General features: G+C 43.0%; 1 protein-coding gene across 1 annotated transcript; it reads right to left on the bottom strand.

The window, feature by feature from the left end:
• Nucleotides 1–9,501: 9,501 nt before the first annotated feature.
• On the bottom strand, nucleotides 9,502–15,113 carry hspa8b (heat shock protein family A (Hsp70) member 8b). The gene is made up of 9 exons (XM_067970987.1): nucleotides 15,009–15,113; nucleotides 13,659–13,868; nucleotides 12,966–13,171; nucleotides 12,729–12,881; nucleotides 11,343–11,898; nucleotides 10,904–11,106; nucleotides 10,571–10,769; nucleotides 10,125–10,357; nucleotides 9,502–9,869 (listed from the first exon to the last, which is right to left on the bottom strand). The coding sequence occupies exons 2-9, from the start codon at nucleotides 13,861–13,863 to the stop codon at nucleotides 9,693–9,695; spliced, it is 1,932 nt and encodes a 643-aa protein (XP_067827088.1). The 5' UTR covers nucleotides 13,864–13,868; nucleotides 15,009–15,113; the 3' UTR covers nucleotides 9,502–9,692.
• Between the last annotated feature and the right edge of the window lie 8,303 nt (nucleotides 15,114–23,416).

Genomic DNA, 23,416 nt, shown 5'->3' with positions numbered 1-23,416 from the left:
TTGAATTCCGGCAAGCTGATGCTTGAGAAGTAGGCACTGATCTTTGCAACCTCCGAGCTAAAATCCATACGAGGACGATCTGCAGCCTTAAATGAAGCATTCACATGAGCAACGTCTTCCCTAGTAGTGCAGTGAGTAAATGCATCAGTGTCATACTGAGTCATGCAGGCCAGGAAGGTCCCTTTTATTTATCGAATTCCTTCCTTTGTCCTCCTCTCCTGGAGGCTTTGAATCTTGTTTGGTTATAATTCCACAGGTACTGGTAAGTGTCCAATATTTCAGCCAAGTGGCCATTCTCATATGTGAGGCTCGACAGTGAGTTTTGGATTTTCCACATATCTACCATCTGTTTTTTTGGTAGTTTCTGGGTGGGCCGATGCAGGAATTGCAGTGGAGAGCTGTTTTGCCACCACTTCCAGGATTTTCCACCAGAAGTGATGTCAGACCCTGAGTACTCAAATAAGATGTTAACGACAGGAATACATCATCCAACATGATTAACTCCGTAACAACACTCAGGGATACCTTTGTATTCCTGGCTGCAGCAAGAAGACGTGTTTAAACATTAAATCGTCTGTGATCGATTGCTCCAGGCAAAGCAGGAAACTTCTAAAAAAAAATCATTTTTTCTTTTCACCTGGCACCAACAGGATTTCTGCTTGATCAGAAAAATTAGGCCTAGTGTTAGCTGGCTATTTGACTTTGTGGGCCATTACTCCTGAGCTTGATCCTACATTCATCCAATATCAGCACACTCATACTTTACAAGATGAGTTACTTCTTAGTCATCAGGAGTAGGAACCTTTATTTTGCCCCAGGCCATGGATCCAGAGGTTAACTGTAGCATCCTTACTGCCACCTTAGGTTGATAATTCAGCACAGACTAAGGATCAAACTAGGACCTTCCAAGTTTGTATGGCTCAGTATCACACCAAGTGGGGAATTTAGCCACTTAGCTCCTATTGAGTGGAGCTCATGGAGAAATTGATATGCAACAATGTAACATAAATTCTATACCAGTGATAGAAAAGCAGTTAATATTAAAGAAGTCTTGTCATCTACAATTCACATTAGCGATGTACAGGTCCTGAAGCATGGGTGTAATAACAGGTTATTATTATTGTTTACATTCGCTGATTATCCATTGTATTGAAATTTAAGTTGACTTTTGTATCAGTTTATCGCAATTATCCTAACCTAAATTCTTCTGCTGAGAAAATACAAATTTTTCTCATGAGACCTGACTAACACTCCCTGTAGTACAACAGGAAAATGGTGATTACCTACAACTCTGCCAAGAAAACAGAAAATGGCATTGCAAAATATTAAAATATCACAGTCAATGAAAGACTATTCACAAACCTTTTTACTTATTATGTTGCAGTATATTTGTTGTGAAGCAATAGCCCCAAATCACCATGGCAATTCCTATTGTGAAACAGCAATACTCCTCCCAAGTCATCTTGTACCTATGAATACTATCCCCATAACTTGGCAGTACTTGTTCTGTCCCAGTATCCAGGAAGCGCCATATTTTTTGTAAAATAACTCCATGCCCATATCCTGGCAGTACCTGTTGTAAAATAATTTTATCTCCCAAATACTGGCAACAACAAACACCGCCAAAACAGATTAACTGGTCATTCATCTCATTTGGTGTTTGTGGGACCTTGCTGTATGGAAATTGGCTGCTGCCTTTGCTGACATAACAACAGTAACTACACTTCAAAATGTAATTCATATGATACATTTTGAAGATATGAAATGTGCTAAATAAATGTATATAGTTTTTCTTTACTTGTGAAATTATGCTCTCCTCCCTTATACAAGCGCTAGGTCTCTTGCATCTGCGAATGAAGGGCCCAATGTTTGTTTAAGGATCACTCTCAGAAATTGGTCAGCGCTGAGTGGAGCATGAGGCAGGCATGTTCTGCTCAGGTCTTTCTTGCTGCGGCCTAACCAGTGGTCCTTAAAGGGACCGCTGGAGGCCATGAACAAAAGGGTACGTTTTTTCTTTTTAATTTACCTTCGTGTGAACCCAAGAGGAGCAGGATGCCTAGCATAAAAGGAAACAGATGCAGAGCACAGTGGGGAGTGGGCAGCAAAGCAGAGTGGAGGGAGGTAGGAAGCAATATAAGGGGGAATAAATGACATGGAATAGAGCACAGCAGAGGGAGCCGAGGAGTGGAGAACAATGTTGGATTGAGGGTCCGGGAATGAAGCACAGTAGGGTTCAAAATTTTAAAATTAAAACGATTGGACATTCAGAAGTAGAGGCTTACATTTGGTGTAAAACCCGTGTAAAACAGGTGTGAGCAGCTGAACCACAAGGAAATTTTTGCACAGCCTTTAAAGACACTGGTCAGCCTGCACTCTTCAGCAGCATTCTAGGGGGGTGCAAACGAGACCAGCAGTTAAGACAGCAACAGTTCTTCACTCTTCTATTTCTCTCAAATTATTGCACAGAATTATGACCACTCTAGGAGGCAGCAGGGCAGGGCTACATCCAGAACAATACAGGAGGCACAGACTACTGGGTTTGCCTTCCACCAAGCCTGCTAGAACTGCCACTTATGCTGCCTGGAGGGAGGTGGTACGGGCACTGTAGTTCTGTGCTGCACAATGTTCAATGACCTGACCAGTCAAGGGCCCAAAAATTAACCTGCTCTCCCCTTTCTTCCTTGCACATTTTGAGCACCATCACACTCTTTATCCTCTAAAACAACACATGCACATCTTAGCCTTCACAGTGCACTTAGGTTAAGGGCGGCTCTAACTCCCTATCCTGCACTATGACTACAGGCTCCCCTTGCATAACCAAAAACCCCCTTCCCCCAGTTTAACACTCATACCCCACATCTCTTAGTTCACCTCCCATGCCACTTGGCACCTGCGAACTTTAGCGACATTTACTTACGTTTGCAGGAGAAATTGGCACACAATGCCAGCCAAAGGCAGGCCACTAGTGGGGGCATCGTCACCTTTAAACTCTTCCCCCCTTCGAGGATAACGCCATGCAGCTCATTGGCAATGACTCGGCCATTGCCGTGGCAGATGGTGAGGTTACTGGCATCTTGCTGGTACCAGGTTAGCAGTTGAACATCCACACTATGGACCAAGCAACCTTGTGACGCACTATAGACGCACAACATTCCATCACCTTTCTCTAATACTAAGGGGACAATGCTCACCCATTCTTACCGTCTGCCATCCTTTCTTGCAAATCCACCACAGCAACAGGAGGCACAGCTGAAGGAAAATGGTGTTCAAGGGGACCTGAGGAGTTTATTATTCCTCGTATCGTATGATGATAAGGCAGAAGATGAGGGCCAGCTCGCTCACCATTTCAAGCTGCTTCATCCTAGCCCGTCTTCCTCTGCCCCAACCTGCACCAACTTATCACCTGCAGCACTTGCTTCCTCTCTCCCAAATACCAGCTGAGATATTTTCCCCAGGGCACAAATTAGATACTGGTAGTGAATTATTAGCACTGGATGATTCACCTGGAGTCGTGGGTAGTGCGCGAAGATGTGCCTTCTTCTAAGAGGAGGCTACTTACGGCTTTGGAGTGGGCCCCAGAAATCAGGGTGACTCATCCTGATAAAAGGTTGTTTGAAGAACATTATACCTATGTGCAAACTGTCTCCCAGGGTATGCTGCAACTGACAGGTGTGTCTGTCAAGTCTTTAGCTATCCTTTGTGACATTATGGAAGCTTAACTTGCTTGCTGGCAACAATCCAGCATGTTATCTCAGTCCCAGGACATCGCTGCAGGAGTTCCTCATGGCAACGTCCAAGGCCCAACTATCTCTCAGATGCTTCATCAATGACCTTTCTGCCATCATTAAATCAGAAGTGGGGCTGTTTGCTGATGATTGCAGTGTTCAGCTCCATTCGCAATTCCTGATAATGAAGTAGTCCATACCCACATGCAGCAAGACATTGACAACATTCACGCTTGGGCGGTTAAGTGACAAGTAATATTTATGATGTGGAGATGCCGGTGATGGACTGGAGTGGATAAATGTTTTTTTTTTATTCGTTCCCGGGATGTGGGCGTCGCTGGCAAGGCCGGCATTTATTGCCCATCCCTAATTGCCCTCGAGAAGGTGGTGGTGAGCCGCCTTCTTGAACCGCTGCAGTCCGTGTGGTGACGATTCTCCCACAATGCTGTTAGGAAGGGAGTTCCAGGATTTTGACCCAGCGACAATGAAGGAACGGCGATATATTTCCAAGTCGGGATGGTGTGTGACTTGGAGGGGAACGTGCAGGTGGTGTTGTTCCCATGCGCCTGCTGCCCTTGTCCTTCTAGGTGGTAGAGGTCGCGGGTTTGGGAGGTGCTGTCGAAGAAGCCTTGGCGAGTTGCTGCAGTGCATCCTGTGGATGGTGCACACTGCAGCCACAGTGGTGGATGGGGTGCCAATCAAGCGGGCTGCTTTATCTTGGATGGTGTCGAGCTTCTTGAGTGTTGTTGGAGCTGCACTCATCCAGGCAAGTGGAGAGTATTCCATCACACTCCTGACTTGTGCCTTGTAGATGGTGGAAAGGCTTTGGTGAGTCAGGAGGTGAGTCACTCGCCGCAGAATACCCAGCCTCTGACCTGCTCTCGTAGCCACAGTATTTATATGGCTGGTCCAGATAAGTTTCTGGTCAATGGTGACCCCCAGGATGTTGATGGTGGGGGATTCGGCGATGGTAATGCCGTTGAATGTCAAGGGGAGGTGGTTAGACTCTCTCTTGTTGGAGATGGTCATTGCCTGGCACTTATCTGGCACGAATGTTACTTGCCACTTATGAGCCCAAGCCTGGATGTTGTCCAGGTCTTGCTGCATGCAGGCTCGGACTGCTTCATTATCTGAGGGGTTGCGAATGGAACTGAACACTGTGCAGTCATCAGCGAACATCCCCATTTCTGACCTTATGATGGAGGGAAGGTCATTGATGAAGCAGCTGAAGATGTTTGGGCCAAGGACACTGCCCTGAGGAACTCCTGCAGCAATGCCCTGGGGCTGAGATGACTGGCCTCCAACAACCACTACCATCTTCCTTTGTGCCAGGTTTGACTCCAGCCACTGGAGAGTTTTCCCCCTGATTCCCATTGACTTCAATTTTACTTGGGCTCCTTGGTGCCACACTCGGTCAAATGCTGCCTTGATGTCAAGGGCAGTCACTCTCACCTCACCTCTGGAATTCATCTCTTTTGTCCATGTTTGGACCAAGGCTGTAATGAGGTCTGGAGCCGAGTGGTCCTGGCGGAACCCAAACTGAGCATCGGTGAGCAGTTTATTGGTGAGTAAGTGCTGCTTGATAGCACTGTCGACAACACCTTCCATCACTTTGCTGATGATTGAGAGTAGACTGATGGGGCGGTAATTGGCCGGATTGGATTTGTCCTGCTTTTTTTTGTGGACAGGACATACCTGGGCAATTTTCGACATTGTCGGGTGGATGCCAGTGTTGTAGCTGTACTGGAACAGCTTGGCTAGAGGCGCAGCTAGTTCTGGAGCACAAGTCTTCAGCACTACAGCTGGGATGTTGTCGGGACCCATAGCCTTTGCTGTATCCAGTGCACTCAGCCGTTTCTTGATATCACGTGGAGTGAATCGAATTGGCCGAAGACTGGCTTCCGTGATGGTGGGGATATCGGGAGGAGGCTGAGATGGATTATCCACTCGGCACTTCTGGCTGAAGATGGTTGCAAACGCTTCAGCCTTGTCTTTTGCACTCACGTGCTGGACTCCGCCATCATTGAGAATGGGGATGTTTGCAGAGCCTCCTCCTCCCGTTAGTTGTTTAATTGTCCACCACCATTCACGACTGGATGTGGCAGGACTGCAGAGCTTTGATCTGATCCGTTAGTTGTGGAATCGCTTAGCTCTGTCTATTGCATGTTGCTTCCGCTGTTTAGCATGCATGTAGTCCTGAGTTGTAGCTTCACCAAGTTGGCACCTCATTTTTAGGTACGCCTGGTGCTGCTCCTGGCATGCTCTTCTACACTCCTCATTGAACCAGGGTTGATCCCCTGGCTTGTTGGTAATGGTAGAGTGAGGAATATGCCGGGCCATGAGGTTACAGATTGTGCTGGAATACAATTCTGCTGCTGCTGATGGCCCACAGCGCCTCATGGATGCCCAGTTTTGAGCTGCTAGATCTGTTCTGAATCTATCCCATTTAGCACGGTGGTAGTGCCACACAACACGTTGGATGGTGTCCTCAGTGCGAAGACGGGATTTCATCTCCACGAGGACTGTGCGGTGGTCACACCTACCAATACTGTCATGGACAGATGCATTTGCGACAGGTAGATTGGTGAGGATGAGGTCAAGTAAGTTTTTCCCTCGTGTTGGTTCGCTCACCACCTGCCGCAGACCCAGTCTAGCAGCTATGTCCTTCAGGACTCGGCCAGCTCGGTCAGTAGTGGTGCTACCGAGCCACTCTTGGTGATGGACATTGAAGTCCCCCACCCAGAGTACATTTTGTGCCCTTGCTACCCTCAGTGCTTCCTCCAAGTGGTGTTCAACATGGAGGAGGACTGATTCATCAGCTGAGGGAGGACGGTAGGTGGTAATCAGCAGGAGGTTTCCTTGCCCATGTTTGACCTGATGCCATGAGACTTCATGGGGTCCAGAGTCAATGTTGAGGACTCCCAGGGCCACTCCCTCCTGACTGTATATCACTGTACCGCCACCTCTGGTGGGTCTGTCCTGCCGGTGGGACAGGACATACCCAGGGATGGTGATGGAAGAGTCTGGGACGTTGGCTGAAAGATATGATTCTGTGAGTATGGCTATGTCAGGCTGTTGCTTGACTAGTCTGTGGGACAGCTCTCCCAATTTTGGCACAAGTCCCCAGATGTTAGTAAGGAGGACCTTGGAGGGTCGACTGGGCTTGGTGTTTTGCCGTTGTCGTGTCCGGTGCCTTGTGGTCCGTCCGGTTTTATTCTTATGACTTTTCGTAGCGAGATTTTACAACTGAGTGGCTTGCTAGGCCATTTCAGAGGGCAATTAAGAATCAACCACATTGCTGTGGGTCTGAAGTCACATATAGGCCAGACCGGGTAAGGGCGACAGGCTTCCTTCCCTAAAGGACATTAGTGAACCAGATGGGTTTTTACGACAATCCGGTAGTTTCATGGCCATCATTACTGATACTAGTATTTTAATTCCAGATTTTTATTTTAATTAATTGAATTTAATTAAAATAATTATAGTGCAACAGTTTTATTTGAAAATCACAAGCTTTTGAAGCTTACCTCCTTCGTCAGGTGAGTGAGGTTCTAAAATCGCACAGCATATATTAGGCTGGGAGACGGTCACAGCAATCAAAGGTGCCATTGGTGTTCAGACAGGTTCGCCACGGAAAACATTACATCCCAGTATACTGAATACACAATGGGTCAGATTACACAGACAAAGAGAGAAAAAAAGAGACCCGAAAGGCAGAGAGAATGTCCAGTTGTATTAAAAACAGATAACTTTTTTTTCCCCACTGGTGGGGTTATCTGTTTTTAATACAACTGGACATTCTCTTTCTCTTTGTCTGTGTAATCTGAGCCATTGTGTATTCAGTATACTGGGATATAATGTTTTCCGTGGCTAACCTGTCTGAACACCAATGGCACCTTTGATTGCTGTGACTGTCTCCCAGCCCAATATATGCTGTGCGATTTTAGAACCTCACTCACCTGACGAAGGAGGTAAGCTCCAAAAGCTTGTGATTTTCAAATAAAACTGTTGGGACTATAACTTGGTGTTGTAAGATTGCTTACAAGTAACATTTATGCCACACAATGACTATCTCGAACAAGGTAGTCCAACCACCTCTGTTTGACATTCAATAGCAGCACCATTGCCTACTCACCCACCATCAACATCCTGGGGGTTGCCATTGATCAGAAACTCAACAGGACCAGCTACATAAATGCGATGGTTACTACAGCAGGGCATTCTGCAGCAAATGATTCACCTCCTGACTCCCTAAAGCCTCTCTATTAACTACATGGCACAAGTCAAGAGTGTGATGGAATACTCACCACTTGCCTAGATGGGTGCAACTGCGCCACTTAAGAAGCTCGACACCACCCAGGACAGAGCTCCAATGAAAAGTCTCACCACCACCTTCGAAGGCAACTGGGGATGAGCAGTAAATGCTGGCCTTGCCAGCAACACCCTTATCCTGAGAATGATTTTTTTTTAAGTGGACAGCTGCTTTGAAATCTGCAGATCCCCAGCTGCACACAGACTGCATCCATGGTGGCAATAGGAGGCAGATTGGAGCGCAGCACGGAAAAAGACTTGATTGTTGTAATGAAAACCAGAGGTGATTCGATTCAAGCGTTTAAAAAAACCCAAGGGCCAGAGTAGATAGAAACAGATTTCCAGTGGTAAGGGGTCATATCTAGATTAAATGTTAACGTAGAAATGTGTAGGAGCAACAACTTAAGAGGATTCGGAAGTTGAGTGCACTACTAAAGTTATGATCGAAGCAGACTGTCACTATTAAGTACTGGGTTAGATAGGAGCCTGTAAGGGAGAACAGGGTGGATATATACGATTAGGCCATCATGCATGGATAATCAGAGCCTACTTGGGCCAAACAGCTTATTGTCATGTTAAGTAAAATCAAAGGGAGAACATCCAATGGCATTTGAACCATGGTTACAGTATCTTACTTTACATAGAATGTACTGCATAGAAACAAGCCATTTGTTCCAACTGATCTATGCAATTTGGTGTTATGTTCTAATCTCCTCCCACTGCTTTTCATCTAACCCTATCAGCATAACCTATTCCTTTAAATCCCAAGGAGTGAAACAAAAAAATTCATATTTCACTTCAGGAAGGCCCAGTCAATAACCAATTAAGTACTCAAGTATAGTCTACATAGGAAATACATCAGCCAATTTGCAATCAGTATGGTCCCACAAACAGCAATGTGATAATTTAGGTGATGTTTGTTGAGGGATAAATATTAGTAAAGACCAGGGAGAACTCCTGAATAGTGCCATCTTTTACATCCACTAGAGGGAAGATTAGTGGTTTCTCATCTCACTTGAGACAACACAGTAGTGGGCAGCCTAGATTATGTGCTCAAGTGAACCTACAATCTGATTCAAGAATGCTACTTACTGCTGAGCCACAGCTGACTGAGTGAAACTTAACATTTCAGGTCAACATCCTGAAGATTTAACACTAACCCATTTCTAATCCTTCTCAGATTTCCAACACCTTGCAGTTTATTTTGTTTGCATGTCAAGTACTGTTGACTAGATGAGAAAGGTGATTTAAAAAGTTGGTTATTCATTAAGTGGTTTTACTATTTGCTGCTTGTTGACTGAAACACCAAGTCTATGTACACTTTCAACTGATGTGATGTTGTAGACACTTGTTTTTGTATGACCAGTTTAAGCAGGGAACAGGATCAACCATCTGCATCTAGCCAAGTTAGCTGAATTAATTCAAACTCAAATTTTTTATGCAAGAAAGGCACAAACATGGCAAGTTCTGGTCATAGGTTTTATTCATAGAGACTGACATGAACATCAATAGAATGAATACTCAAGTGCATCATCCAAAACTTTACCAAAGTCAGTTCCTTAGATCTTATTTCAGTTTATTGGACAGATTTTAAGTGCACTTATTAGCCAATCCTAGCCAACCACTCCCTCATGACCAATAGACATGCTGTGCACTTCAATCAACCTCCTCAATTGTTGGTCCAGATGTTGCACCTGCACCAGAAGGAGCACTACCAGCACCAGGAAAACCACCTGGTGGCCCACCAGCCCCCTGATACAATTTTGTGATGATGGGATTGCAGATTTTCTCCAGTTCCTTCTGTTGGTGTTCATATTCATCCTTTTCAGCAGTCTGAAAAAACAAAATAGGCCAATCACACACACTGAATAACCAGTTTCAACACATTTTAAAAAAATGAAAGTCGCTCAGACATCCAAGGAAGATTTGCCATCATAATCCTCGACAGGATTCTGGTGGAAACTACGAATGGTTATTGGTTACTACTTCATCATAGCGAATGAATTGTGGGATTGCTATTTTCAAGTTAGAAACTTGAAGTATAGTATGGAGAGGTAATGGTACAGTTCATCTGCTATGGCAATTTACCTGGTTCTTGTCTAGCCAGCTGATAACTTCATTACATTTGTCTAAAATTTTCTGCTTGTCCTCATCTCCAACTTTGCCTTTTAGCTTTTCATCCTCAATTGTGGCCTTCATGTTGAAAGCATAAGACTCCAAAGCATTTTTTGCAGAGACTTTTTCACGTTGCTGGTCATCTTCAGATTTGTACTTCTCAGCTTCCTGGACCATACGTTCAATCTCTTCCTTGCTCAAGCGACCTGTTGAAGAAAATTACTATTAGTACAGCATATAAATGAGAAAGTAAGTTTCTTGTTTGGGAACTCGCTCAGACATCCAAGGAAGTGTTTTAGCCAACATGGGTCTCAAGACTTCTGGTGGAAACTACGAATGACTTTTGGAATCTATCATCACAGCAGGGGTACATTTTATGGAACAACTGATTCTAATTAAACCTTCAACAAGACCTCTACCTTTGTCATTTGTGATGGTAATCTTGTTTTCCTTTCCAGTGCTCTTATCCACTGCAGACACATTCAAGATACCATTGGCATCAATATCAAATGTCACCTCAATTTGAGGCACACCCCGTGGAGCAGGTGGAATTCCAGTCAGCTCAAACTTGCCCAGCAAGTTGTTATCCTTAGTCATGGCTCGTTCACCCTCGTATACCTATATTAAAGAAACATTAACATTTAATATGAATAGCCTATGCTCTGTACATCTTAGCCATGCAAAAACAGTTTACTTACACTGAGCAAGCCAAATGGGTCTCAGTTTTCTGGAAAGCCAAAGCTACATCTTACCTGGATCAACACACCAGGCTGGTTGTCAGAGTAGGTTGTGAAGGTCTGTGTTTGCTTTGTTGGAATGGTGGTGTTGCGCTTGATTAATGTAGTCATCACACCGCCAGCAGTCTCAATGCCCAGGGATAGAGGAGTAACATCCAACAGCAGCAGATCTTGCACAGCTTCAGACTTGTCACCAGCCAAGATGGCAGCCTGCACAGCTAAAACAGCACATTAAAATAATGTTATTTCTACTTGGGTGAGAAATTCAGTGCAGCTAATAGCCACAATAACAAATGCATTGCCTGAAAGGGTGGTGAAAACAGATTTAATGGTAACAGGGAACTGGATATATACTTGAAGTGGAAAAATTGAACTTTGAAAAATAAGGAAGTCAATTTTAAAGTGAGATTAAGGTAGCTAAATGAATTTCCCCAATTAGTGAACTCATAACTACCTGCACCATATGCAACAGCCTCATCAGGGTTGATGCTCTTGTTCAATTCTTTGCCATTGAAGAAATCCTGCAGCAACTTCTGGATTTTGGGAATGCGGGTGGATCCACCAACCAGTACAATGTCATGGATTTGAGCCTTGTCAAGCTTGGCATCTCGCAAGGATTTCTCTACAGGGTCAAGTGTGCCACGGAAGAGATCAGCATTGAGCTCTTCAAATCTTGCCCTAGTGATTGAGGTATAGAAATCGACACCCTCGTACAGAGAGTCTATTTCAATGCTAGCTTGCGTGCTGGATGACAGTGTACGCTTGGCACGTTCACATGCGGTGCGGAGACGGCGAACAGCTCTCTTGTTGTCAGTAATGTCTTTTTTGTATTTTCGTTTGAATTCAGCAACAAAGTGGTTGACCATGCGGTTGTCAAAGTCCTCACCACCAAGATGGGTGTCACCAGCTGTAGATTTGACTTCAAAAATACCATCTTCAATGGTTAAGATGGAGACGTCAAAAGTGCCACCACCCAGGTCAAAAATAAGTACATTTCTTTCAGCACCAACCTGCAGAAGAATGGCAACCAGTAATCAAAAGTTATGATGCTCTGAAGCTACTGATAATTGAACATGGGACAAAAACTATTAGGGGATCTGGAAAGGTTTTAGATCAGTATTCCAGCTAAACATTATCTTGGCTGTCAAATTTTAGCAGCTGTGATAAATTGAAACTTTTCAGACTGAATATTGAATTACACTAAATTTAAATGAGGCTTCATTGCTGAACAAGCATTCATACAGCACCTTTAAGAGTACACCAGGCCAAGGAGGTATTGGGAGAAAATACTTGGTCCAAAAAGATGCAAGGTGGAGGCAGAGGGGTTTAGGGAGGAATTCCAGAGCATGGGCTGAGACAAAACACAGCTGTCAATGGGGCAAGTGATCATTTGAAGGCAAACATCACTGGCCTCAGGTAAGGCTCAACAAGTTCCCACTGATTGTGGCTAGACACTGTCACAAGTGTGCAGAGATTTACAAAGTTGCCACCAAGGTTGAAAAGTCCCCAATTACAAAAGAAGCCACAATTCTGCACAGGAGGTTAAGGCAGCGAGATATCAGTTAGAAATAACTAGGCATTTGATAATGTTAAATGATACCATTTTCACTGGTTAGTGATTAGATGGCACAAGTTATATATGTAGAGGGATGTCCTACCAAAAAGGAAGCAGAAATATTCCAAAAAAGTGAGGGGGAGGGGGGAGAAATAGGATTAAGTGGTGGTCTAGTTGTGCAGAGGCAGGAGAATTCTCAAAACATTCAAATGTACTTTCTATATTCAATATAACCAGAAGACATAGCAGTTGCCTGCATACAATAAACGTTACGGCACCACATACCTTCTTGTCCAAGCCATAAGCAATAGCAGCTGCAGTTGGTTCGTTGATTATACGCAGCACATTGAGGCCAGAAATAGTACCAGCATCTTTTGTAGCTTGCCGTTGAGAATCATTGAAGTAAGCTGGTACTGTGACAACTGCATTTGTAATGGTCTAGATTATGGAGAGAAAACTGCATTTAGATAACACCAATTTAAAAAATATTCAAACATTTAATTCAGTGACAAACTATTATACCTTCCCAAGATAGGCCTCAGCAATCTCCTTCATTTTAGTTAACACCATGGATGATACTTCTTCTGGGTAAAAGGACTTCTTTTCAGCTTTGTACTCAACTTCGACCTTGGGGCGGCCACTATCATTGATAACAGTGAATGGCCAGTGTTTCATATCAGACTGAACAACGGAATCTTCAAACCTGCGGCCAATAAGGCGTTTTGCATCTGCATTGAAAAAGTTAGATCAAAATGAGTCATCTATTCAGAGACACTCAATGCACACTGGGGAACATTAAGTGTTTAGTCCATAAATACAAGTATAATACCATCAACGAGCAGCCACATGAATACTTACTGCAACTGACAGCATAAATTCTACTTTTTCTTCCACACAACTTAAATCTATTCCTCTTTTGCACCCTCTCCCCCCCCCCCCCCCCACAAAAGCAACTGCTATGGGTAAACCAAATGAATTTTCAAATAACCAATATTCCAACTGCATCCACCAGAATTACAGCAAATGTTGCATTTGTTAATATGGTCAATAAACCCAAGTTACTGAATGGGTTCAAAGATCAGCTGGTCAAATAAAGCTACACTTCTGTATTTGTTCTAAAAGTTCCCCCTCCAGATACACACTTGAAGTGCCAAATCAGACTGCAAACAAACATCAGCAAGAGCCAGTATTACTTCAAATTCTATGTAAACTCACCAAAAACTGTATTGCATGGGTTCATGGCCACCTGATTCTTGGCTGCATCACCAATCAGTCTTTCTGTATCAGTGAAAGCAACATAACTTGGAGTGGTTCGGTTGCCCTGGTCATTGGCAATAATTTCAACTTTTCCATGCTGGAAGACACCTACACAAGAGTAGGTTGTCCCAAGATCAATACCAATTGCTGGTCCCTTGGACATGTTACCTGTAAGAAATAAAACTTTGTTTAATTCTTTATAAAATGTTTCAGAACCAATGATAATTAATGTATAATTGTCCATAAAGTCACTAATCACCATCCAAATTGATAAGTGTTTTCACCAAAATGACTTAGTTCTCTAAATTCAGCTGTATGATCAGGATTGCACAATACATCCATTGAGTAATTATTTCACAAGTTAGTAATTCATGTTGCAACAAGAATAGATAAATCAGCAGCTACACCTCTAAGTTTCCTCTAGCGTTTACATTATTGGTTTAAACTGCTACTTAAGTCATGCAGTTTTAAATCTGAAGGCACTTTTGCTATAAATAATCCATTAGGATCAAAAATTGGAAAAATAAAATGAAGTTGCTTTCGCAGTCGAGAAAGTTCAGACTTTAGTCACCTTGGACGTTCAACTTTCTCTTCACCCCACAAACACGTGGCTGAAGGCAACACGTGATCACTTGTACCAAGGGATCAAACGGTACGGAGTCACATTTGGAACAAAAAAAAAAGTCCGAATGAACTGCAGTAATTTTGCTGAGAAGTCAGCTTTTGCCGACCAGGCGGTTGGGTTTCAGTTTCGAGGAGACCTGGTCCTACTTGCAGGAAATCAAGGCCTTTAAGCTTCCTGCATCACCCCACCCTCTCCTTCCCTTAAGAAGGACTTCGAAAAGTACGGGCTATTCCTCGTGTGAAATAGTTTTAACGAACATTTCAGAAGGTCAATCGATCTGAATCAGGGTTCTGTCCACCCGCATGGGATCGGCACGCAAGCCGGAACCTCCACTTTGCAGATAATAGGAGCCATTTCCAGCGAAAGTTCGAGGCGGGGGGGGGGGGGGAAAGAGAACAAAAAAAAATCGCTCGGTCAACGAGAAATTACCAGCACTCGCACATCGACCTGCGGCGGATAAAGAGACAAAATACCCGAATAAACAGCGGCAAACTTCCAAATGAACACGGCCGTTGGAGGAAAAAACGCAAAAAAAAAAAATCCACTTCAGCACCCGAAGCAAGGCCTCAAATTTACTCTGAAAAGAGGCAACGAAATAGGAGGGAAAAAAAAGGATGGCAAGGAAATTTTTTTTAAAAACTCCGTGCTGCGCAATGGACCAAATTGTTGAGTTGATACTTTACCCTGTGATTAATGCGTCAGTCTGGAGGATTCTGTTCCACACAGAGAGCTGTTGGCGATGTCCGCAGCGCCGCAATGAGGCCGGGCCGCGCCCGCCCGGAGCTTTTATACCTCGGCAGAAAGTTCTAGAAAGCGTGTTACGTCATCTGCCTTTTCAATTGGACGCGTCACGGGCGGGTGGCGGGAACCGAGAGCTGCTTCCTGGCAAAGGTTCAAAGGGGGATTTTTCTTCGGTTGGTTGCTGGTGGGGGATGGGAGATGGTGGAGCCCTTTAGCTTCCTGGAATTACCTGGATCAGGAGAAATAGTAGTTATTATCCACGAGCAACTTGTGAGCAAACCTTCACTGTTTATTATCCAGAGTATTTTCTTCCATCTTTTGATCAGCACACAATGAAAAAAAAAAGAATTGGGGGAAAAAAAATGTAGTGTTTGGATTTTGAATCCATTTCCATTAAACCATTGTGTATGGTTTGGCAAATATTTTGGCTGCATAATTTTCAAGCGAACACTTGAGATACCTCAGGTATGCGGGCCAATGCAGCAAGATATATAAACATAGAAATTCTGGAAGAAAGCTAATTGTCAACCTTTCGATAAGAAAATCAGAAAATGCTGGAGAAGCTCAGCAAGTGAGGCAGCATCTGTGGAGAAAGAAACAAGACTTCTGACGAAAGGTCTTCGACCTGAAACGTGAACTCTGTTTCTTTCTCCACAGATGCTGCCTGACTTGCTGAGCTTCTCCAGCACTTTTTTGTTTTTATTTCATATTTCCAGCATCCGTCGTATTTTGCTTTTGATTTAGTGTTACCTTTCGATCTCGTGGGCCATTACTTAAGTCTAAGCACGCAGCAAAATTAAAGCATACTTTATGCTAATTATTCATAACACTCGTTCTCAGTGATCAGTCCAAATGAAGAGGAAGTAAGTGGTAAGGGATAGTACACGTTACAGTATTTATGACACAATAAGCTAATACATTTATTTAAAGTGAGGAAATTATTCTAAACTTTTCATGTATAAAATAAAAAGCCACATTGCAGGTCATTGTTACAGGTGTGCAGTAATTTAAAAGGATCCTTTTATGCACTGATGTTTGCCAAACCTTTTTTTCTCATGTATTGAATTTTCAGTATCTAAATGTTTCCTCACATCTCACAAATATCATGCCATTTACTCATGATTTTATATAGATGTTATTTAAGTGTACTTGAGATGTCTGAAGAATTTACCTGAAAATGATTCAGCACCATCTTTGGACATACAAAATCTGTAAGTAGGAAGAACAATGACAAAAAATTCAATATGGATAGAAAAGAAAAAGAAAGACTTGCATTTATATAGCACGTTTCACGACCTCAGGGCGTCCCAGAGCGCTTTACAGCAAATGAAGTACTTTTTGAAGTGTAGTCACTGTTGTAATGTAGGAAACACAGTAGTCAATTAGCACACGGCAAGGTCCCACAAGCAGCAATGTGATAATCTTAGTGATGTTGGTTGAGAGATAAATATTGGTCAGGTTGCTGGGGAACTCCACTGCTCTTCAAAATAGTGCCATGGGATGTTTTTCGTCCACCTGAGAGGGCAGAAAGGGCCTCTGTTTAACGTCTCATCCATGAAACGGCACCTCTGACAGTGCAGCATTTCCTAAGTACCGCACTGGAGTGTCAGCCTGGATTTTGTGCTCAAGTCTCTGGTGTGGGACCTGAAACCACAATCTTCTGACTTAGAGACGAACGTGCTACCAACTGACAGGTGTAAAGTAATATTGCACATTGGAAAAATAAATAGGTGGCAGACATCTCTATGAATGGCATCAAACTAAGAGTGAAGTTAGAAGAAATTTAGGGGCTTTTGTAGACTCAGCACGTAACATGGTCAGTCACTGCAACAAATAGGATGCTTTATTGCTAATTCAGTAGAGTGCAAGTCAGAGACTCTTATGCTGAAATTACACAGGGCTCTGGTTAGACTGTTCAGTGTGTACTGTGATCAGTTTTTCTCACTGAGACACAAAAGAAACATTCAAGCCCTTTGACACATCTTCTCTGGATGAGTTATGACAATGAGAAAAGACTGGAGAAAAGTGAGCTCTTCAAGCTTAAAACGTGACTGAGAATGTATTGGATATATATTAAATTGTATAGAAAAAGATATACCTGATATACTACTTCAGAGCAAATCTTGACAGTAGGAGAAGACTGGTTACCTGTGCTCAGAATTTTAGTATGCAGAACACATCACAGAATTACGTGCATTATCAATCCAAATTTGATTATAATCTGAATCACCCATTATTGATTTTAGTTTGCATAGACTGCTCATTTCACTTTAATAGCAGCACCCTCTTGTAGATGTTTTGGTGGGATGGGCTTTGCACTGGGCTGCACAAAACAGGAGGGACAAGTGGGCACAGATTCGGACTAGCTGAAGACAAATTTTGGACTGATATCAGAAAGTGCTTTTACACACAGAGTGATTAACACTTGGAACAGACTTCCGGGTAGGGTAGTGAATGCAAAAACCTTGGAATTATTTAAGATAGTTGGATGCTATGCAGGTTTTTCTAGGTGGAGGAAATAAAATGGGCCAAATAACCTTGTTCAACCATGTATATTCTTTTCTTGCGTTTTCCATCTATTTTATGAATATAATTAATATTTCAACAGATAGGTATCAGTAGTTTCCATCTATGCCATGCCAGGGAACGTACCTCATTATCTTACCCGGCCCAGTGTTTTTTTACTTCATTCTCAGGATGTGTGTGTTGCTGACAAGGCTGGCATTTAATGTCCATCCCTGATTTCCTTGCGAAGGTGATGGTGGGCCTTCTTGAACCTCTGAGTAGCTTGCTAGGCCATTTCAGAGGGCAGTAAAGAGTAGCCCACTTTGGTGTGGGACTGGAGTCACACATAGGCCAGGCCTGTTAAGGACAGTCTAAACTACCGTACCCCTCATTTTTATTTTGGAGAAGTTTGCAATATATTACCCGGTATCAGAAACATGGAGAAAATTTCATACAATTGTGACGGTATGCACAAAGATACTACACTGAAAAACTACACATCATTTTGCCATTGTGTGTAACAAAATAGACTACAATTGACTGCTGGCAGGATTCACTCCGCCTCATACTTCTGAGGTGGATAAATTGAGTACCACATCTGACTATATGGGGAGAAAGCAGATTACATACAGTTGTTGCCATAATATCTGCCTTGGCACTCCTAGTTGTTCACTAATGGAAACAGGGATCAGTATTGTGTCAATAGACATTAATATCTAATGGAGACTGACCTCAATGGGTATTTCCTCTTTCTCTTATAGTTGAGATTGGTGAACAGTGGTCGTCATGTCAGTAGACAATAGAACAGAGACAATTATTCACTGAGATCACAGAATACTGAGACCACAGTCTTTAATCCTCCTTGGATATGTGAGTGGTGCCAGAGGACTGGAGGATTGCAAATGTTACACACTTATTCAAAAAAGGGAAGAGGGATAAATCTGGTAGCTACAGGCCAGTCAATCTAATGTCAGTGGTGGGAAAACTACTAGAGACCATTGTCAAGGACAAAATTAATTCTCACTTGGAGAAGGTTAATAAGGAGCTAGCACGGATTTGTTAAAGGCAAATTGTGTCTGACAAACATGATTGAGTTCTTTGATGAAGAGAGGGTTGATGAAGGTAGTGCAGTAGATGTATATATGGAATTTCAAAAGACATTTTTCAAAGTATCACATAACAGAATTATTCAGAAAATAGAAACACATGGGATTAAAGGGACAGTGATAACTTAGTTATGTAATTGGCTAAGGGATAGGCAGGGAGTAGTGGTGAACTGATGTTTTTCTGACTGGAGAGAAGTATGCAGTGGGATCCCCCAGGGGTTGGTATTAGGACCATTGCTTTTCTTGCTATATGTAAATGACCTGAACTTGGGTATAGGGAGTACAATTTTGAAGTTTGCGGATGATACAAAACTTGGCAATGTAGTAAATAGTGAAGAGGATAGTAGCAGACTTCAGGACGTAGATAGACTGGTGAAATGGGCAGTCACAAGACAGATGCAATTTAATGTGGATAATTGTGAAGTGATGCACTTTGGGAGGAACAACATGGAGAGCCAGTGTAATCTATATGGTACTATTTTGAAGGGGGTGGAAGAGCAGGGGGACCTGGGGGTGCATATTCGCAAATCTTTGAAGGTGGCAGGGCAAGTTGATAAGGCTGTTAAAAAAGCGTATGAGGATACTTGGCTTTGTAAATAGGGGCATTGAAAACAAAAACAAGGAAGTCATGCTAAATCTTTACAAATCACTGGTTAGGCCTCAGCTGGAGTATTGTGTACTCAATTGGAGTATTCAAGTTTACCAGGATGATAACATGAATAAAGGACTTCAGTTATGTGGAGAGATTGGAGAAGCTGGGATTGTTCTCTTCAGAGCAGAGTAAGTTAAGGGGAGGCCTAATCGAGGTATTCAAAATTATGAAGGGGTTTGATAGAGCAAGTAGGGAGAAACTGTTTCCTCTGGCAAGTTGGGTCACAGATTTAAAATGATTGGCAAAAGAACCAGAGGGGAATTGAGGAGAAACGTTTTCACACAGAGGGTTGTTAAGAACTCAAACACACTACCTGAAAGGGTGGTGGAAGCAGATTCCATAGGAACTTTCAAAATTGGACATGTATTTGCAGGGTTAGGGTGAAAAAGCTGTGGGACTAAATTGGACCGGTCTTTCAAAGAGCCGTCAGTCATGATGGGCGGAATGGCCTCCTTCTGTGCTGTAAGATTCTATGAATAAAGATTACAGCTTGTTCGAATATTCAACACATGTGGCCTCTTTAAATCTGTTATTTCTTAAATGATCTATACTTGAGAATTAAGGGATCAATATCAAAAAATTGCTGCTGACACAAAATTGGGAGGCATGATTGGGAGGTTTTCCAGTGAAAAACTCTTGAGGGCAGAAGTAAGCTAGAAGGATGGGCAGTTACGTGGCGAATGCAGTTCATTGCATGGAATAGAAAGTAATACATTTTGGAAGTAAGATTTGCTCAGATTTAAAATGGAGTACAGGAGCAGAGGGGCCTTGGCATGCTGACACATAGGTCATTAAAGGTGGCAGCACAAACGAATAACGCCAGAGAACAGTTGAACTAAATCAATCGTTTTGCAATGAGAGACACAGAATCCAAACGCAGAGAGGTGATGTTGAACTTATAGAATGTCTTACGTTAGATTGCAGTTGCAGTATTATGCAGTTTTAAGTAGCCCATTATAGAAATGATATAAATGCAATGGGAAAGGTGCAGCATAGATTAACTGGGATGTTACCAAGGGTGAGGGATTAGTTACAAAGTTAGGATTTTTTCCTCCACTTAAGCAGAGAAGGGTTGAGGAGAAACCTATTAGAATTTTTTTAAGACCATGAGGATTAAATATATTTCCGTTGGTTGGTGAGAAGATGCAGATAATCATAAAGAATCAAAGGAGACATTAGAAATAATATTTGCAGAGTGGTTAAGATGTGGAACTCTGTGATAAACCACTGGTGAAGCAGGAACCTGGCAAGTGGTAAAACAGTACTGGACTCATAACTTGTCCTGCAAAAATATGTGTTTTTTATATTTTACTGAATGTTATAGGGAAGTAACAAGTATAGTGTAGTATTGGGTTTTAGATGTGGACAATTTTTTAAAACTGAAAGCAGCAAAGATTAGGCTGGAAAAACTAGAAACATGAAATAAAAAGGAAAAGCTAAGGTAATAACATTACAGAATAGAAAAAGAGAATCAAGAAAGAACTTGCATTCATATAGCACCTTTCACGACCAAAATGCTTTACAGCCAATTAGGTACTTTTTGAAGTGTACTCACTGTTGTATTGTCGTGAATTTTCATGGATCTGATAGAGAAGTCGAAACTGGAGGTGACAAAGACACAAATGAAGGTTTCAGCAGCAATTGGGCTGAGGCAGTGGTTGAGGTAGGTGATATTATGAGTGGCAGTGAGTAGTCTTTGCGACGGAGAGGATATAGGGTTAGAAGCTCAGCTCGGGATTGAATAGGATGCCGAGATTGGGAGGGTATGGAGTTTGTAGCAAGGGACAAAGACACTGGTTTTGATCCTCTCAATGTTTAACCAGAGTAAATTGTGGCTACTTCATGACTGGATAGCACACGTCTGACAACAGAGGCAGTAAAAAGGGGTGCAGAGAAGTGGTGTCAGTATACAAGTGGAAGCTGACCGAATGTGTGGATGATGTTGCCAAGTAGCAAAATGTAGATGAAAAGGAGGGGACCAAGGATAGATCGTTGGGGGATCAAGATAACAGTGCACAAGCAGGAAGAGAAGCCATTACTGCAGATCCTCCCACACAAGAGGTTAGTGTGCAAAATTAAAGCACATGGGATTGGGGGGAATATACTGACATGGATTGAGAATTGGTTGATAGACAGGAAACAGAGAGTAGGAATAAACGGGTCTTTTTCTGGGTGGCAGGCCATGACTAATGGGATACCGCAGGGATCAATGCCTGGGCCGAGCTATTCACAATATTTATAAATAATTTGATGAGGGAACTAAATGTAACATTTCCAAGTTTGCAGACGACACAAAGCTGGGGTGGAATGTGAGCAGTGAGAAGGATGCAAAGAGGCTCCAATGTGATATAGACAAGTTGGGTGAGTGGGCAAGAACATGGCAGATGCAGTATAACGTGGATAAATGTGAGGTTATCCACTTTGGTTGTAAAAATAAAAAGGCAGATTATTTTCTGAATGGTGATAGATTGGGAAAAGGGGAGGTGCAACGAGACCTGGGTGTCCTTGTACACCAGTCGCTGAAAGCGAGCATTCAGGTGCAGCAAGCAGTTAGGCTGGCGAATGGTATGTTGGCCTTCATTGCAAGAGGATTTGAGTATAGGAGTAGGGATGTCTTACTGCAGTTGTACAGGGCCTTGGTGAGACCACATCGGGAGTGTTGTGTGCAGTTTTGGTCTCTTTATCTGAGGATGTCCTTGCTATGGAGGGAGTGCAACAAAGGTTTTGATTGCTGGGATGGCAGGACTGACGTATGAGGAGAGATTGGGTCGACTAGGCCTATATTCACTAGAATTTAGATGAATGAGAGGTGATCTCATCAAAATATATAAAATTCTAACAGGACCAGACAGACGAGATGCAGGATGCTCCCGATGGATGGGGAGTCCAGAACCAATGGTCACAGTCTCAGGATATGCCATTTCGAACAGAGATGAGGAGAAATTTCTTCACTCAAGAGGGTGGTAAACCTGTGGAATTCTCTACCACAGAAGGCAGTGGAGGCCAAGTCATTAGATGTATTCAAGGAAATAGATATACTTAATGCTAAAGGGATCAAGGGATATGGGGAAAAAGCAGGATCAGGGTACTGAGTTAGACGATCAGCCATGATCATTTTCAGTGGCGGAGCAGGCCTGAATGGCCCACTCTTGTTCCTATTTTCTATCCTCTATGATCAGCTAGGTAAGAGCAGAACCAAGTATGGTCATTCCCACCAAGTTGGAGGACGATGTGGTTGACCATGTCAAAAGCTGCAGAGGTCGAGAAAGGATAATACAGCAGTCACAGTTCCAGAGTACGTAATTCGTGATTTTAAATTAGGACTATTACAGGGACTCGTGAGAGGAAATTGAGGTTGAAAATGGGGCAGTAGTTTGTAAAGACAGTGGAGACGAGTGTTTTTTTTTGAGGGGTGATGATCGCAATTTTGAAAGGGAGGGGGATAATACCTAAGGAGAGGGAGCCACTTACAACAGTCAGCTAGCATGGGGGCCAGGAAAGGATGTTGGGTTGGTAGTTAAGTGGGAATGGTCAAGGGCGCAGGGGATGGGTCTCACGGACAAAACAAGAACTTGCATTTATATAGTACCTGTCACGATCTCAGGATGTCCCAAAGTGCATTACAGCCAATGAAGTACTTTTGAAGTGTAGTCACTGTTGTAATGTAGAGAAACGCAGCAGCCAATTTGTGCACAGCAAGGTCCTGCAAACAGCAATGTGTTAATGACCAGATCATGTTTTAGTGATAGTGGTTAACAAACAAGCTTGATGAGTATGAGGGGGGAAAAAAAGAGATCAGAGTGGGATGTGGATTTAGGTGTAAGTAGAGGGAACCGGGGGGGGGGGGGGGGGGGAGAAGGGGGAGTTATTTTCAAGAGGAAGAGTGAAGGCAGCTGAACAAATAGTCTCAATCTTAGTGATAAAAGTCCATCAGTTCCTCTCACTTGCTAGAAGCAAGGGTGGAAGGGGTTAGAGGAAATAGTTGGTTGTGGAGAAAAGCAGCTGAGGGTAATCTTTGCTCGAAGATGATTCTGTAGTGGGTAGTTTTAACAGGAATGAAGCTGGATAGCACTTGCTGTGGACCTTC

Source organism: Heptranchias perlo, chromosome 33, assembly GCF_035084215.1.
Source record: "Heptranchias perlo isolate sHepPer1 chromosome 33, sHepPer1.hap1, whole genome shotgun sequence".
NCBI classification, from domain to species: Eukaryota; Metazoa; Chordata; class Chondrichthyes; order Hexanchiformes; family Hexanchidae; genus Heptranchias; species Heptranchias perlo.
This window is presented reverse-complemented; position numbering and strand designations above follow the sequence as displayed.